This window comes from Cololabis saira, chromosome 4 (assembly GCF_033807715.1).
Source record: "Cololabis saira isolate AMF1-May2022 chromosome 4, fColSai1.1, whole genome shotgun sequence".
NCBI lineage: Eukaryota > Metazoa > Chordata > Actinopteri > Beloniformes > Belonidae > Cololabis > Cololabis saira.
Window position 1 is genome coordinate 37287738 of NC_084590.1, and position 17272 is coordinate 37305009.

General features: G+C 44.6%; 1 protein-coding gene across 6 annotated transcripts in view; it reads left to right on the forward strand.

Moving 5' to 3' along the window:
• robo1 (roundabout, axon guidance receptor, homolog 1 (Drosophila)) overlaps positions 1-17272 on the forward strand; it is a 229927-nt gene that overhangs the window by 198262 nt on the left and 14393 nt on the right. For 5 of the 6 annotated variants that reach the window (XM_061719659.1, XM_061719662.1, XM_061719657.1 and 2 more), the window contains 11 exons: positions 1962-2043; positions 2142-2310; positions 2396-2562; positions 2651-2772; positions 5076-5307; positions 6178-6299; positions 7905-8076; positions 11170-11370; positions 13713-13739; positions 14920-14962; positions 16634-16788. In XM_061719659.1, coding sequence (XP_061575643.1) covers positions 1962-2043; positions 2142-2310; positions 2396-2562; positions 2651-2772; positions 5076-5307; positions 6178-6299; positions 7905-8076; positions 11170-11370; positions 13713-13739; positions 14920-14962; positions 16634-16788 — 1492 coding nt within the window. The remainder of the gene's footprint in view (positions 1-1961; positions 2044-2141; positions 2311-2395; positions 2563-2650; positions 2773-5075; positions 5308-6177; positions 6300-7904; positions 8077-11169; positions 11371-13712; positions 13740-14919; positions 14963-16633; positions 16789-17272) is intronic. The other variant, XM_061719658.1, reaches the window with a different exon arrangement.

The following is a 17272-nucleotide window of genomic DNA, read 5'->3' on the forward strand; positions in this document are numbered from 1 at the left end:
ACAGATTCAGGAAATTTCCATCAGGGGATGAAAAAAGAAAAAAACTAAAGAAAATGGAAGAGTTTAATGCCTCTCTGAAAGGCTCGTTTGATAAATTTGTTACAAAAATCACCAATCCGACCGGGTCTCAAGCAGCCGTGGGGCCCCGCGTCGAGGCAAGAGATGATGATGAGGCAGGGGAAGGTATCCAGTATTTTGCTAATTGGAGAGGTAAGATTGCGCATATAGACACTCAATCCGACCCGAAAAACCCAAAAAACGCTCACGCGCGAGGGCCCCACCCAGCCATTTCGCACCAGGCCTCGCAAATCTCCCAGGCGGCTCTGTTAACAGGTGTCACTTTGCAGGGCCTTGTGTTGCTCTGAGGCTTTTTTGATTACTTTGTAATTTAACTGTGAACGTGTAAACTCACCTCACACAGTATACATTGTAATTTATAATTAGGATTTTCCATTTAACCACATTTAACGTCTAAATCCATTCAAATAAGCCTCAAAGTTGTCCACATCAGACCCATAATGGGCTTGGCTCTCCCCTGCTGGTTGGTATATCGAGCGCGTGTTCCTGCCAACAGCCAGCGCTCGGCGGGCTGTCAGTCATCCGCTGCGGGTTTCAAACGGAGTCTGTGAAGTTGAACAGTCTGCAGTTCCTGTCAGTCAGCGAGCACGAGCACACCGGGTTTTTGCGTGTCGTCCCCCGTGTTTGGAGCCGTGACGTGATGCTCCACGCTCCTAGGTGGAGTCAAGCAGGGGGTGCCGACGCGTCCCCCAGACGGAGGCGTCGCGGGGTCACGGGTCACGTCAGCTCGCAGTGTTCAGATGAATGCTGGGATGTCTTACGGTGACAAAATAGCAGTGTGATTGGGCTGCTAGTGTGAGGGAGGCACGACGGGATGTGTCTGACCCCCCCCCCCCCCCCCCCATCTCCTCCACCCCCCGCGTGTTGGAGCAGCTAGACTCCGCAGGTGATTTACATTAATGAACTCGTCATTCCACCCAGACAGCGCTGTAATGAAGATGTTTGAATGCGAAGGGTCATTTATTTTCTTAATATGGTTTTCAAGGGCTGTTGTTATGAAATTTAAATAGATTTCCTTTTTAACAGACCGAAAAATAGATATACTCATGCGTTTGTGTTCCATCGTTTAAATGATTAATGTATGTTTATTTTGTTCACACCTCAGGACGGTAACCCTTCGCATGCGACGCAACAGAATTCTTTGTCTTTCAAACTTTTTTTTTTTAATTCAGCCGTGTGAAAACCATGTTGACAGCTTTTATAACTGATTAAAACTTTGTGAAGAATGATCAATCCACAACCTGATAATTATTTACGCTAGTAAATGATTCACACTCATTTGATGCCTTTTTAAGCTCGTATACGCTCAAATGTTAAGTGTTTTCCCCTCGAGTCTGGCGATCGAACCACCAGTACATCAGTTTGATCAGACTTGTCTGCTCATTGACTCATTGCCTCTCCTGTGGTCACCACACACGTCCCCCAGTGTAGTCATTTTCCTGTTTGTTCTCAGGAGGGTGGCAGAGTGGGAAATGGTCTCCAATTAGAGTTCGGTGCCATGAATATATTTTCCATTTGGCTGGGAATGGTATTCCACTCACCCTCTGCAGCAGCTATCCTCTGTTTTCTGTTATACAAGACAAGATATTGAGATGATCAGGCAGACACAGCTGCCTGTGACAGACCCCATCCAAATATCAATAAGCAGACTACTTTTTTAATTTTTTTTATATTTTTTATATTTTTATTATATATTATATAATATTATATATATATATTATATTATATAAAATAATTAAAAAAAATAATAATAAAAAAATAAATAAAAAAATAAGCAGACTACTGATGGGAAGCAAGAGTGGACAGAGGGAAAGTTCAGGAAACACAGGTACATATTTAAATAACATTGATTTGACCAAACTTCCTCCTTCCTTCTCCTCCAGCTTAGTGATACGGGCATATACACCTGCATAGCCTCCACACCGAGTGGAGAGGCCTCGTGGAAAGCCTTTCTGGAAGTCCAAGGTAAGACTGAGCCGATATTGTGTCCAGTGGTGATTCTTTTTTTTTGTGCATTGGTGGGAGTTTCTTTGCTACATTTTCACTCTTTCTGCTCTACACAGAATTTGGAAACCCAGTTCAACCAAACAGGCCTACCGACCCAAACCTGATCCCCAGTGCTCCCTCCAAGCCCGAGGTTACGGACGTCACCCGCACCGCCGTCACTCTCTCATGGAAGCCCAACCTCAACGCTGGAGCCACACCCACCTCCTACATCATCGAGGCCTTCAGGTAAAGCTTAAGCATGACTGGAACATTTTTCAGCATGGACATTTTCAAACCTTGAACCTTAATTGTATGTGTTGTGTGTTCACAGTCACGCATCGGGGAGCAGCTGGCAGACCTTGGCAGAGCATGTGAAAACAGAGTCATTCGTGCTGAAGGGCCTGAGGCCCAGTGCAGTCTACCTCTTCCTGGTGCGAGCAGCTAATGCCTACGGGCTGAGTGATCCCAGTCCCATCACTGATGCTGTGAAAATACAAGGTGATAAATGCTTTCTTAACTTGCATTAATTCGACATACAGTACAGGCTCAGCCATCTTATTTTGTTTTATCGGACCCCTGCACACAGATGTCCCTCCCACCAGTCAGGGTGTGGACCATCGTCAGATCCAAAGGGAGTTGGGAGACGTGGTCGTCCACCTGCATAACCCCACCATCCTTTCCTCCTCGTCTGTTCGGGTGCAGTGGACGGTGAGCATGATCATATCCTGTATTACAACCTTAAAACATTTGTAATGTCAAGTACCAACGTCCTAGCACCCTGCAAACAGTACTCGAGTTGAAGGGGTATGAGGGGGGATGGCATTCCCCCTGAATCATCCCCCCTGTAAAACTGCCATCCCCCCTTTCCATCCCTTATGTCATTTCATCAATGAATGTGGTTTTACTGCTATTTCAACATTTAGAGTCATCACCAGAAAAATAACACCAGAAAAATAACTTATTTGACAATTTTCACCTGTTTCAAGTAAATTTTCACTTTAAATAAGTAGGAAAATCTGCCAGTGGGACAAGATTTATCTTCTTATTACAAGCAAAAAAATCTTGTTCCACTGGCAGATTTTTCTACTTATTTTAAGTGAAAATCTACTTGAAACAGGTGAAAGTTGTTGTTTTTTCCAGTGATGAGTCTTGTTTTAACTGTAATGAGATTTTCTTTACTAAAATTAGACATTTTTAACTAGAAATAAGACAAATATTCTTGTTAAGATTTTGAGTTTTTGCAGTGATCCATTTTACTTATCCTGTGAAGGACAGAGTCATATTGATAAGTTCAGAAAACTGTTTTTTATTGTTGTGTTTTGATGTATTTGATGTAAGCCCAGTGGATATTTAAAGCTTACAGAAGGCTGCATTTAACTGCTGCTATGTCATTCCTGCAGTATTTTCTGCAGGTGTTTTGGTCAGTGCTATTATTTGTAATATATTATATTATTTGTAATCAGCACAAATTATCTGTCCCCATATGATGAAATCCACCTTGAATTCTTTTTACAACTCGAGTACTGCCTGCAAAGGATGGACACCCAAAACGCTGCCCCAAATGGTGTCAACGCCCTTCTGGCACGAGCTTTAACTGGCCTTCAGGACTGAGAGCACAAATCTGAAGTTCTTTTCCAAAGTAACTAGACTATAGTGTCCAACCCACTGCAAGGTTCCACGTAGTCCTGTAAAGCAGTGTGTGGCGTGCCAGTCTGTGTCCTTAGATTGAAAACACTTGACAAATGTTAAAGCAATACTAGTGAGAAGGAGGAGGCGGCCAACTCGTGCTCTTAAGTGGAAATGGCTAACAGATGTTAAAACGGATCAGTTGTTGCAGAAGAAGTCAAACAAGGAGCTCACAGTGGTGTTTCTGTGCTGCTACAAGCTGAATATGAGGTACTAACGTCTTCCTGTAACTGATCTAGTTAGAGTATCTGTTGGAGAACAATACACGCCGTAGCCCCTAAACCTCCCAGAATCATTATTAGTCTGCAGAATGAGTCACTGAAGGGTAAAAACAATCTCATTGTTCTACTTTGACCTGGGGCCACCCCCCTACTTTTTCAAATATTATGAAGTGCTACTGCAAGTGATAAACGGTGGAGAGGAAACGTGAAAAGGATACTGACATGTCAAGAGCGATTTAAAGCGTTACTGGCCAGTTACTGTCTCTCCCTGGAATGTCCCAGTAAAGCACATGACATGAGGCAGGCGGACACAGTCGTTAAGCAACATTTCCTTCTTCTTGTGACGTTAAATTTATTCCCAATGTGGAGTTTCTTGGTTATACATTTTCCTTTGTGTTGTGGTAGAGGCTTGGACAGTTTTTCCGGCTAATGAAGACCACCTGAGCTGGCAGCATGTTTTATGGAGGAGGGATAAAGAAATCACTAAAATATTTTACAAGCCAGTGCCGCTCGCCTTCTACAGTACTCACAGGGATGTTAGCACGCTGGTTGGCACTTATTCTTATCCTGAGCGAACCTGAAATGTTGGTTATCCTTTGAAGAAGCCAACAGAAGAACCCCTTCTAATGTCATTTATGATCCTAATTTGCTACATTGGATGTAATATGACTTGTTATGGTGTCAGCATCATGTTACTGTGTGCAAGGATCCTCATCCCCCCCCCCTCTGACTGCAGCCGTCAGTCGAGAGCAGGACAGGATGAGATGGGCTGTGCTGGGAGTCTGGGGCTTATTTAACCAGCTCCAGACTTGGAGGAACCTTTGGCCAATGACCTCATAGTGCGGTTTGCACAAATCACTGCAACTCCAAATGATGCATAGACACTCAGAAGGAGAGCTGTAGATGGGGAGGGATTTAAAAAAAAAAAAAGAGTGATGTGATGAGTTAGCACGCCATTCCATCCAATGCCAGCTGTTTTATTCTCACAAATCTATACAGTACATGTTCAGTGATGCTGCAACATTTCACACTGCTGTTTTTATTTTTCCAATGTAAATTACGAAGCCAACTCCATGTCTGTGTTTTCCCCCGGCGCCTCGCTAGGCGGAGCAGCAGTCCCCGTACATCCAGGGCTACAAGGTGATGTACAGGCCCTCCCCAGAGGGACACCAGAGGAGCGAGTGGGCTGTGTTTGAGGTGCGGACCCCCGGGGAGGACAGCGCCCTCGTCACGCAGCTTCGGAAGGGCGTCACCTACGAATTCAAAGTCCGCCCCTTCTTCAACGAGTTCCAGGGAGCAGACAGCGACGTCAAAATCGGAAAGACGCTGGAGGAAGGTGGGGGCTGTGAGCGCGGCTGACGGGGCGTGAATGTTGCGCTGGTGTTTGTGCGTGTGTCCATGCGTGTTTTCGTGTAGATTCCCAATTTCAAGCATGTGCGAGAGAGCGCACAACAGCTGTTCACAGCAGGGAGCCAGGGCAGGATGGTGGCAGGATTATGTTCAAATGTGGCGTATTGGAGCACGTCTGCGTATTGAAACTCATATCCAACACCCCAGTGCACGTGTTAAACTAATTTTTCATAGGGTGTGGTTGTGGCAGGCTCTTGAGGTTTGTTCAGAACCCAACTGTGACTGTTAATTTGTAGCAAACGGGTAAGAGAATGTACTGCAGTGTGTTTACTGGAGTGTGTGTGTTTTTGTGTGGGAGGGTTTTGATCTTTTTCTCCTTTACAATCATTTTGTATTCTTCTATTCTTTTAATAATTCTTTTTAGAGTTTGAAACATACTGTTTCTTCTTTTCAGAAACAGAATAGAGGTTTTGTTTATGCTGAGTCTGTGATTATGTCAGATTGCTGTTTGACCACAGGTTGCCAATCACACACCACCATGGACCCCACCACCATTACTCCCTTCCTGTTTTGAGTCAACCATTATTTGCCTTTATTTACTTCAAAAGGCACTTATTTGAGGCGAACTCCGTTTTCCGATAAAAGCCTTGTAATTTTCATGATTAGTCATTTGTTTTGTCATCAGTCTCAGTCTCACGCAGAGAAAAAGGATGAATCCTGACGGCTAAATTGAATGTGGGAGGCAGATTTAGATGGCAGCAGTAATTAGAAAAAATAAATAAATAAAAAAAAACGATATCACGTCTGAACATATGTTTTTTTTTTTTACTTTTCCTTTGTGCATCTTTTTGTGTAGCCCCCAGTGCCCCTCCTCGGAAGGTCTCAGTGACAGAGAGTGGAGACAATGGGACTGCCATCGTCGTCTCCTGGCAACCCCCTCCAGAGGAGCAGCAGAACGGGGTGGTCCAAGAGTACAAGGTAACAATAAATAAATACATACACTGGCAGCTTCCAGTCACTTCAGTTTTAAACAAGCAGCACTTGTTCTGTACAAACACGGAAAGAAACACGAACATGGCTACAGACTGCACAGACCAAAGGGGGAGAGACGTTTCACAGACATGGAAAGGTAGTGAATTCCCGGGTGAGGTGTACCTTTGTGCGCCCACCAGCGCTCCTCTTCTCTGCGCCTGCAGGGGTTCAGAAGACGGGAAAGAGAGGGAGTCAGGAGCTCGGGATAACAGTTATGAAACAGTGCCATCTGTTGGAAACCATTTATTCACACAGCCGGGAGTCTCAAAGGTGAACAATAGTCAGGAGCAGCTTCTATCGTTTCTTTTAACACTTGTATGTGGCAGAAAAAACATTTCCCCATTAGTCCATTACAGATTACCGATACTAATATAAAAAAAAAGCTTTTAAAAGAGCCACACTTACATACAGCTACATATGAGGGTGAGGGTTGAGAGAATATCAAATGATTCATAACAGACAGAAAGATGATTATGTAGCGTTCGGTGGAGGACAGTGTTTAAATGAAACTGTGTTGAAGGTGAAGGAAAAAAAACATAATTTCTTTAGTCTGAGCATCTTTTCCTCTAAAATGCGTCTCAAAAGCTGCTCCTCCGCCCACGGACTGAATACTGTAATGTAAGCCCTTTTTAATCGCCTACCTTTGGTCAACGCTGTCCTCTCATACAGTATGCTGCGGAAACTCTGTGTTTTAATTGCAAAGCCCTCCTGAGAGTTGGGAAATTGGTGATGGGTGGAATGGGAGATGAGGCCTGTGAAATAGTTAGGGCTGTTAATTTTCAAGGTAGATGTTTTCTGGTTGTATACTTTAGAGTAATTTCATGGTTTTTAAGTCCAGTTTGAGGGCTTATTACTAAGCCCGGTTCCCAGCAGCACCGCCCCTCACCACGATTCCTAAGACACACACACACACACACACTCACACACAGGTAAAAGAGAAAAAAAAAGATGCCAAGCCTTTGTGGTTTCATCACACATACAGAAGCACACGACTCACACCGAAGTATGTGAGCTTATTAACGGAGATAAGTGGTAGGAGGGGTTGAGGGGGGTGAAAGCAGGACGCCACACAATCTGGATGTTGGAGGCCTCATGCTGGGTTGAATGCACACTTATGTTCGGGACCTCGCCCTGAGTGAGGCCTCTTCTCCCCTTCTGAGTGACAGCTCCCGACTTCTGTCGAGGCTGGGTTTTGTTGCGGTGATTGCAACACTGAAAATCCAAATCTCTTTTTTGTCTTTTTTCCTTTCACTCCAGTGTACAGTTTCATCAGAATAAAAAAGGTCCTTGAAACAATCATCAAAATTCTCAGACAAATCCTTCCTTTGATCCGCCTGGAAACAAAATTAAAACTCAATCTTGTTATTCGATGGTTTGAGGCGACTCCAAGACACGTTTCATCTCCCTCAGCTAAACCTGTCCCCGTGTCGAGGGCGGCTTGTAAAACCTAAAGCCGTGCCGTTGTATGTTTTCTTACCTTAGAGATGTAACAGAATATCTCTGACTGTTGCCTCATAAGGTTACTCTCCACGTTTGTGTGTGTTGTGGCAGGTTTGGTGCCTGGGTAATGAGAGCAGGTACCACATCAACCGAACAGTTGATGGCTCGACCCTATCCGTGCTGATTCCCAGCCTGGCCCCCGGGATCCGCTACAGCGTGGAGGTAGCAGCCAGCACAGGAGCAGGGCCCGGAGTCAAGAGCGACATCACCTTCTTCCAGCTTGGTGAGTAGAGACTAGGGATGGGCGGTATGGACTAAAAAATGTATCACGATAATTTCTGGCAATTAGCCCGATAACGATAAAAATGAGGATAAAAAAAATACCAATTCAACTCCACCTTTTCAAATATAAATCTATCTCGCTCTCAGATCCACCATGTTACACAAAAACGTATCAATGGGAATTTATCCTGTTTTCTTTTTCTTTCTTTCTTTCTTTCTTTCTTTCTTTCTTTCTTTCTTTCTTTCTTTCTTTCTTTATTCCTTCCTTCCTTCTTTTTTCCCTTCCTTCCTTCTTCCCTTCCTCTTTTCTCCCTTCCTTCCTCCTTTCATTGTTTTCTCCCTTCCTTCCTTCCTTCCTTCCTTCCTTCCTTCCTTCCTTCCTTCCTTCCTTCCTTCCTTCCTTCCTTCCTTCCTTCCTTCCTTCCTTCCTTCCTTCCTCCCTTCCTTCCTTCCTTCCTTCCTTCCTTCCTTCCTTTCTTCCCTTCCTTCCTTCCTTCCTTCCTTCCTTCCTTCCTTCCTTCCTTCCTTCCTTCCCTTCCTTCCTTCTTTCCTCCTGCTCTCTCCTTCCTTCTTCCCTTCCTCTTTTCTACCTTCCTTCCTTCCTTCCTTCCTTCCTTCCTTCCTTCCTTCCTTCCTCCCTTCCTTCCTTCCTTCCTTCCTTCCTTCCTTCCTTCCTTCCTTCCTTTCTTCCCTTCCTTCCTTCCTTCCTTCCTTCCTTCCTTCCTTCCTTCCTTCCTTCCTTCCTTCCTTCCCTTCCTTCCTTCTTTCCTCCTGCTCTCTCCTTCCTTCTTCCCTTCCTCTTTTCTACCTTCCTTCCTTCCTTCCTTCCTTCCTTCCTTCCTTCCTTCCTTCCTCCCTTCCTTCCTTCCTTCCTTCCTTCCTTCCTTCCTTCCTTTCTTCCCTTCCTTCCTTCCTTCCTTCCTTCCTTCCTTCCTTCCTTCCTTCCTTCCTTCCTTCCTTCCTTCCTTCCTTCCTTCCCTTCCTTCCTTCTTTCCTCCTGCTCTCTCCTTCCTTCTTCCCTTCCTCTTTTCTACCTTCCTTCCTTCCTTCCTTCCTTCCATAAATCAGCTTTACACAAAAACGTCATCAACGGGAATTTATCGTTTTTACCGCGAGATGACAAATTCTTATCTTGAGGAATTTTTTTGACGGTTTATCGTGAACGGTAAAATATCACCCATTCCTAGTAGAGACAACCATTTGTTCCGTCTCCCCAGTCCCCCTCTCCTTAATAAACGCATTACCTCAGTGCCTTTGTCTTCTGTCAAAGCCACGACCCTGACACTTGACAAATAATTACAGCATTTAGCCATCAATCTCAAATAAAGACCTTTTCATTAATGCGACCCTCTGCCAAGTAAACATAAATTCATATAATTCCCTTCTTTGTAGCAACAGACATGTTCAAGCTTCTACCTGTTTTCCCTTTCATCATCAACAGCGATGCTTCAAAACTATAATTTGGGTGATTGCTGGTACACAGACATCATCAAACTCGCCACAGAGGACTATGACGCATTTGAGTGACAGTGGGTTTTACAGTTTTATTTGTGTTGTCTGGATTGGTTCGACTTTGCGGGAGCTGGCAGTGTGATTAGCGAAGGCACATTAAATGTGCGTGTGGTGTAGCTTTTGAGCCGACTGCCGCGCCCTTCTCCATTCTCTGTTTTCAAGGATGCAGCGTTTTCATAAAGCCTGCGTCGTTAATGCAGAGAAAACGCGGCGTGGGCCAGCTGTTGTGATGTAGCTCTGGTGTCCTTCCCCTTCCCCTGCAAAGTGACACGTGTTTTTTTAAGATACGCTATGTGTTTTTTGTTGTTCAAAAACCTCTTAGCTGGCTTGCTAATGAATGAAATGGAAAACACAAACACAAGCAGGATGAGACAGCGGAGGAAACGGCTCCATCTGGTTTTAAATGTGCGATTGAGTGGGCTGGGATAGGCATGAAGAAGCGTTCACTGTGACCGATGCAATTTATCTCACTTGAAGGGTTCCTGTGGTGGCTGTTGACATGTTCCAACAGCATACCGGAACTGTGTGCCTCGGGGACCAGCACTTCACCCAAATGCATTTGTCACACTCTCAGCTTGCATGCGTCATCCCAGCCTCCATACCTGTGCTGTCCCTCGTGGGCTGCTCGCCTCCCTATGGCCAGGGGGGAGTCACAAATTGAGAAGACATACGTGAGAAGTAAGACAGCCAAATGGAGACACTGAGTGAGTGAGTGAGTGAAACGGAGAGATGTTGAAGGGTACAGGCAGGAAGATGGTGTCTTCGGAAGAAGTGTTTTTGCCTCTAGCTCAGAGAGACGCTGGAGAAGAATGGCTTCGACATGAAAGGTTGGAGAAAACAGATATGAAGACGAAGTAACAGGAGCGTCAAGACGTTTCAGAATGGCAGAGGGTGGGGCACGTCAGACGAGTCTTTCATGTATCAGGCGTGAGGGAGAAGAGCAGACGGAGAGCAGGTTGCTATTAGCGGCTGCACAGAGAGCCTCTGCACAGTTACACCTCACACCAGAAACAGCTTCAAGGCATTGACACCTCTGCCTTTGACAGTCGCGCCTCACTTTACTAATTATTGTGGTGTTTGGTATTTGACGATGAGCTCTGGGGATTTATTTACACGATTAGGAATCCCACTATTGTTTTGTGTAAATGTGTTTTTTTTTCCTCTAAAATCAGTCCCATCAAACCATTTTGGTGCACAGGATCTTTTTGGCTGCTTTTGTCTGAATCCGTTGTTGACTGGGATTCGTGATGAAAGGCTTTGGAATTATAGACAAACAACTCAATTTTCACAACTAAGCTTCATGCTCACCTGCTGTGATGAGATATCTTTTTAAGCATCAGAGAAAGCAACGTTATTTATGTACCGTGCAGGCTCCATTTATTTAAAAATACATTTCTGTGCTTCAGGGCGCCTCTCAGTTTAAATCTCAGAGATTTAAATTCACGTCCTTGTCTTCTTGCTGTTTTCACAATCATAACTCCCTTCAGTTCAGAAGTACCTTCATTTTGTTTTGTTTTTTTGTTTTTTTTCAGTAATCTTTAATCGTCTCTTCATTTCTCCTGAAAACGCTTCACATCCGTAGATTCGTCTGGACGAATGACAGACTCCCCGGACGGAGAAAACCCACTGTCCCAGCAGATCTCCGACGTAGTAAAGCAGCCGGCCTTCATCGCCGGCATCGGCGCTGCTTGCTGGATCATCCTCATGGTCTTCAGTATCTGGTTGTATCGGCACCGGAAGAAAAGGAACGGCCTGTCCAGCAGCTATGCAGGTATACGCAAAGGTAGGCACTCGAGTAGCACAGAAACAAGCATTCACTCTCAAACCCGTGAGGGTGCAAACAGTGATTCATTTTTTCAAATTAGAACAGGCATTTCAATACATACAGGTGGTAATGCACCTGTCATCTGTTTCTTTTTGTATCAACTGTTCCCTGCGTGCCTCGCATCCTCCCCGTCCTCCCCGTTGCTTCATTCTGTTGCAGAGCGCTCAACGTAACATCCAACTCATAAACTCTCCGACAAAATCCTTTATGACTCCGTATGAGCTCCCGCTGAGACATTTCTGTGCTCCTTTCCGTGCTTTCTTTTATTTATTTGTCATAATTCTGTCTAGCTAGCTCGTTGTGCAAGGGTGTGAAGAGTGTTTTCAGAAAGCACATTTTAATTCCAGCTACTCCCTTTTAGCCGATCCCTCTGACTGCGCTGGGAAACGAAGTCTCTCGCCGTAATCTTGCTTTATCAAGGACACATTGACATTTTCACACACGAGAAGAACTCCTGTTCTTTAGGAGAAAGGCCTTGAGATACGGAGGAGTCGAGCATTTAGCAATCTTATGAATCGACACGGTTTATCTCAATGTTTTGAAAATCTAAGACACCCGTGTGTGTTTGGCTGCATGTGGAATTTCAGCGAGGAAACACGCCGTGACCTAGTGGACTCTTGACCTGATTTAAGTTAGAGTGACAGAGTTCATGACATGCCCAGCATCTGCCCACAGTGGCAGGGGTGTAAAGACAGCTATTATCCCTTCTTTCTGAGTCATTTTTTACGTGGGAGCTGGCTTAATGTGTGGCCTTGGGCTGTGCAGCTGCTGCTGGGAGCGCTACCTGCTCCCGGGCTCAGGTTTACCGCTGACTGCCAGGGTTAGAGGAGATCCACCTTTCAACCTCGGTGCACAAACAATAGACTGGTTTGGCTGCTAATCCGTGGCTGCCACACAGAAAACACAGGCCGAGCCTTGAATCTGCTATCAGCCAGGGTTCACAGACAATATCAGGTGAGAGAGACCTCGGTAAAGGCTTCCTGAAGGTCCACGCACCTTTTACAAATGCTTTTGTGTTCTGTGATGTTTAGCGCTATTGTGTTTTTTTGCCTATGCCTCAGATCAGAGAATGCAGTAATGCCCTGAGGGGAAAATGGCATGTAGAATGAGGTTACCCTTTGTCCTTCTGTGATTCTATATGTTGATGTTTACTCAGATAAGAAAGAAAGAGCCCTTCAGGGGAACAGTAAGCAAGCGCTCCTCCTCCCCCTCGTCATCCCCCGCCTTCAGAGCACCCAGACCACAAAGGCCAGGGTCTTTGGTGGAACTGGTAATCGAGAATGTTTTCAAAGAGTATAATTGCAACCACATGAATCAACAAGCTGCACTTGGGGTGAAATAGTTTGAATTGGGGCTCGTGCATTTGCTACAGTGGGTGCTGGTTTTGTCTGTAACAAATTACACATTATGATACGCTTATTGGCGTGTGATTGTCGAGACAAAAGCACCGTACCCTGTAAACAGAGTCCAAATGATTCACGCATAGATTAATAATAATAACAATTATCAAATGTTCCTGAAAAAATCCTCTTAAAGCTTAAAACTTATTAAACAGTGTCTAAATCCAGTTATGGCTCTGATACGGGTCCATCCAGACTAGAAACAAACAGGATGGATTGAGGAGTTGGTTAATGCATCTTAGTCACATTTACGTTCCTGTCAGGCTCTGATGTCTCCTCTTCAAAGGCAATCATCAAAAAAGCTAAGAACATCGAGAGGAGAGATTCAAACCTGATAAAACGGTGCAGTTTAGGTTGATGGTGCAGGTCCTGCACAGAAGTGAAATTCTTTTGCGTTTCTCTTACAGAACGATTCTACGGAGCATTTTAAAGGCGGTGTGCTGGATGCAGTGTAGCGTCATCAGCAGTGCTTATTGTAGCCCTCTTCCCTCCTTTAAAGTGTGAAATGGAAAACAAAACATACTATTAAACAATATACAGAATCTACATCTGCTGACGGTTATTCAGTATTTTACCAAAATAGTGCCTTACACATCCAAGTGGAAGTCATTAAACTGTGAAGGTGATGTGCGTGTCAAACACTGGAGCGTACAAGCATGTCTCCCATATGTGTGACCCAAACACGAGGCCTCCGACAGTCTGGGCCGGCAACAGAACCAGCAGCTGGCCAAACATTATTTTATCCCCCCAGGGGATCAGATGAGGGGGCTGCGAGCTAGTGTGTGAATACAAGTTTGAGCATCTCTGTACTGACTGTACTGGATGTACTATCTGTTAGCTGAACAGCATGTCACAGTTTAATGCTCCAAATCTCTTTCTCTGTCTTTTTTTTCCCAACAGTGCCATCTTTCACTTTCACCCCAACAGGTAAGCACTTTTTTTTTTCTCACCTTTTTCTTTGGTATCTCAGCACCGGCCACTTTGCCAGGTTTGTGACACACAAACATGACATGTTAGTAAGCATCTAAGCCTAAACCGACTCATCGATTTGCAGTGAAGCCAGTGACTTAAAGAACTTAAACTTAAACTTAAAGAACAACGACCAGAGATTATTAAAACTGCTAGTTACTTGAACAAAGGGCTGCTGTCACCATCAGATGGGATTAGATGAGATTGACACACCAGCATCTGCAGTCTTGTCCCCCTTTTCCTTTCACTCATGGACTTTCATCCTCCTAAAAATATTTTTCCAGCGGAGGTGTCATGGCTGTGGAGATGAGAGGGAGTAACAGTGAGAGCTGGAAAGAGAAAGAGGGAGTGAAAGAGTGTTTTTGTGGCTACAGGAGCTGATCTTGTCTGTGCAGAGTTTATATCAGGGACTACAGTAGCGTAGCTGTCTCTGTCTGCCTCCAGGAGAGCAATCAGGTAGAAAAAGCTTAAAGTCTCAGGCTTGTTTCATTATCAGCTGGATATCTTCCAGATGAAATGCCTTACTCCTTTGGTTATGTTTGTCACCATAGGAAGAAATTTCCCACCGCGTTACCTCGTGAAAACAGGACTTTAATAGTGCATTATTATGATTTTTATCTCGAACCAGACTGTGATTTCTCCTCCGGATGCAGAAATGCTGAGGCCAAAATACACCTCCGGTTTGAGAAAAATAAACTAGAAAACAACACAGCTAAGACGTAGCCCGCTCCTCTCCCACCTACCCCTCTCTCAGGGTAGAGATTGTAATTAAAGTTGGAAGTTTATCTCCCTTTCACACACCAGAAGCTTAAAGCTTCTTGAAAGAGTCCAACTTGCAGCTTCAAGCACACAGAAGCCGAGCCAGAAAACCAAAGAGCTCTGCATCTTTGTTCTTCATAAGCCACTTATGAATCCTCCAGCTCCTGCATGTGCTGCTTTGTGTCTGTGACTCAGCTGAAATGATGCACATGTATTCATTCACTCATTCACCTAAACTCATACCACACCTCCACCTTCCATGTTGGTTGGCCCACGAAACCAACATTATACAATCAAATGTGCTTTTGATCAGATATGGCCCTTGTGAAATGCTGATGTGATGACGTGATCGTTTTTTTGTTTTTGTTTTTCTTTTCAGTTGCTTATCAGAGAGGTGGGGAAGGCGTCAGCAGTGCTGGAAGGTAAGAGTTTATGTATTTTTAAGCTCCTCTTGCATGACAGTATTTAAAATCTTGAGCACGGTTTGCAAAACTGAAACATTATGAAAAAAACCACATCCCAATCTGATGAAAAGGGTTGGGCATGTGCACTTTTCTCTGGCAAACACTAGGGGGAGAGCTGTGCCTTTTGAAAAAGTAGCACAGGGCAGAGGAGGAGTAAGGAGGTGCATTAACTATGTAATAACAGCTACAGGAACAAAGACCCATGTCTGCCAGGAGCCCATCCTTATCCCATATGGTGGAGCGCCACATCCAACCACAAGGCTGTGCCATCGCATCACCATAAAACACTAATGGAGACGCATGCATGCCCACAGCAGCACTCCCCTTTATGCTGTGGTGTGGTGCTTTGTCCATAAACAGTGAGAATATGAAGTATTATGCTTGCCATAACTCATTTCTATATCCACTGGATGGCCTTTAGTGTGTTGTCATATAGTTTGTAAATGGAATATGCAAACCATGGGAAAAAAAGAGAATATGCATTTAGTTATTCCCGGCTTTGTGCTTTGGCGTACAGGACGTAGTTGAAGCTGCACTGTAAGTGTGTTTGAGTGTTGTTCGTGTGCTAATGAATAGCTAGCTTGAAGCCATCAACAGTAAATCCATATTCATTATATTACCCGGTTGTGTGATTGAATTGAGCCTAGGCTGTGTTAGCTCGGCACAAAAACAATGGATGTTAAATATCAACATACAACTGCCAGCGTGATTGAGGAGCCGCTGTGAGATTGTATTTGGCTGTAAAAGACAAATGCGTTCATTACCCAAAATGAATCCAAGAAATGAGTCATTTAGGAGGGAATGAGGGAAATGTAATTTAATGGTAATTCAGTGCTGGGATATGCAGACTGGGAGTCATTCGGTGCAGATTTGAATACCAAAACAATATATGGCCTTGCTGGAGATTACTGGCCTCTCTTTGTACGTCAGATTTATTCACTTCATCAGCAATAGCTACGGGAATTTATCCTGCTGCCTGTTTTACACTCCGTATTTGGCCTAAGGTCAGGTTGTGTGGTACAGTCTTTATAAACAAGTGATCTTTTTTTAATTATATTTGATTAAATCAGAAGAAATAGATGAATTATCAGACTAAAGTGCAAAAGTGGTGTGCATGAGCTTCTGTTGTGATGCACGTGCTTGCCTTCTTTTGTGCAGCTAAATAAATTTCCGATGAAAGAGATGGTGTGTGACACCGTGGAGTCTGCTCAGGCGGCGCTTGTGCCTCCCTGAATGCTCAGGATGTGCATTTCACAACATTGGGACTGAATTTTATCTGGCTGTCTAATCCAGGCGGATCGCTAATGCTCACGCGGCGGGCTCAGAGAAAGTGTCAAAGGCTCTGAGCAAGTCAAGCACACACAATCTATTTAGCTGGGCTCTTTTTTCCTTCTTCTTCTTTTTTTTTCCCCCTAATGTGTTCCCTTGGTTTGTGTTTGGCCAAAAGGGAAACAGTACTAAAGCCGGATTTTCAGTTTTCCTCTTCTCAGCTGGATAAATAACTCCACATAATCTTCTCTTTCAAAACACTATGTTGCTGCGGGTGTTTCAGTTTATTCACAGAAATGTGATTGTGGTGTTGGCTTAGTCTTTTACTATTGTCAAACATCTTGGTCTCATCTTTTACAGGCCCGGTTTGCTAAACATCGGAGAATCTGCCACTCAGCCCTGGCTCGCCGACACGTGGCCCAACTCCTGCTCCAACCACAACGACTGCAGCATCAACTGCTGCACTGCAGGCAACGGAAACAGCGACAGCAACTTGGCAACGTACAGCCGCCCAGGTATGTGCATGTCATGGCATCCTTTTCACATGGAGGCGGCAACCAAAATAAACACTCCTCTCAAAGGCAGTGTTGCCGCTCCTGACAAAATAACTTGAGATAAGAAATGTGGGAGATGGTGGGGGGGGGGGGGGTGAAAAAGGAAGTAAAATCTGATATCTAGGTTAGCTCCCTGGGGAGTTGATATGTGTGTCTCTCCCTCCTGTAGGACTCGGCAGGAAAACCTGGAGAAATATTAGGATTAAGAGAGGCTGTGTGCTTGTGTGCTTGATTTATCTGAGGTTAAAGTAGAGCTGTTTTAGGCAGGAAATAACAGGAGCACGCTGAGCAGGGCTTATAGCTGTACTCTGTTGCTAATCAAATTGCTCTGCTGATTTCCATACAGTTGTTATAGCCGGTAATGTAATTTCCCCTAAGTGCTCAGTTGTTTAAGAAATGTGCAGCGGGCGAAGAGGTCAAAGCCGGACTGCAGACGGTGGCCAGA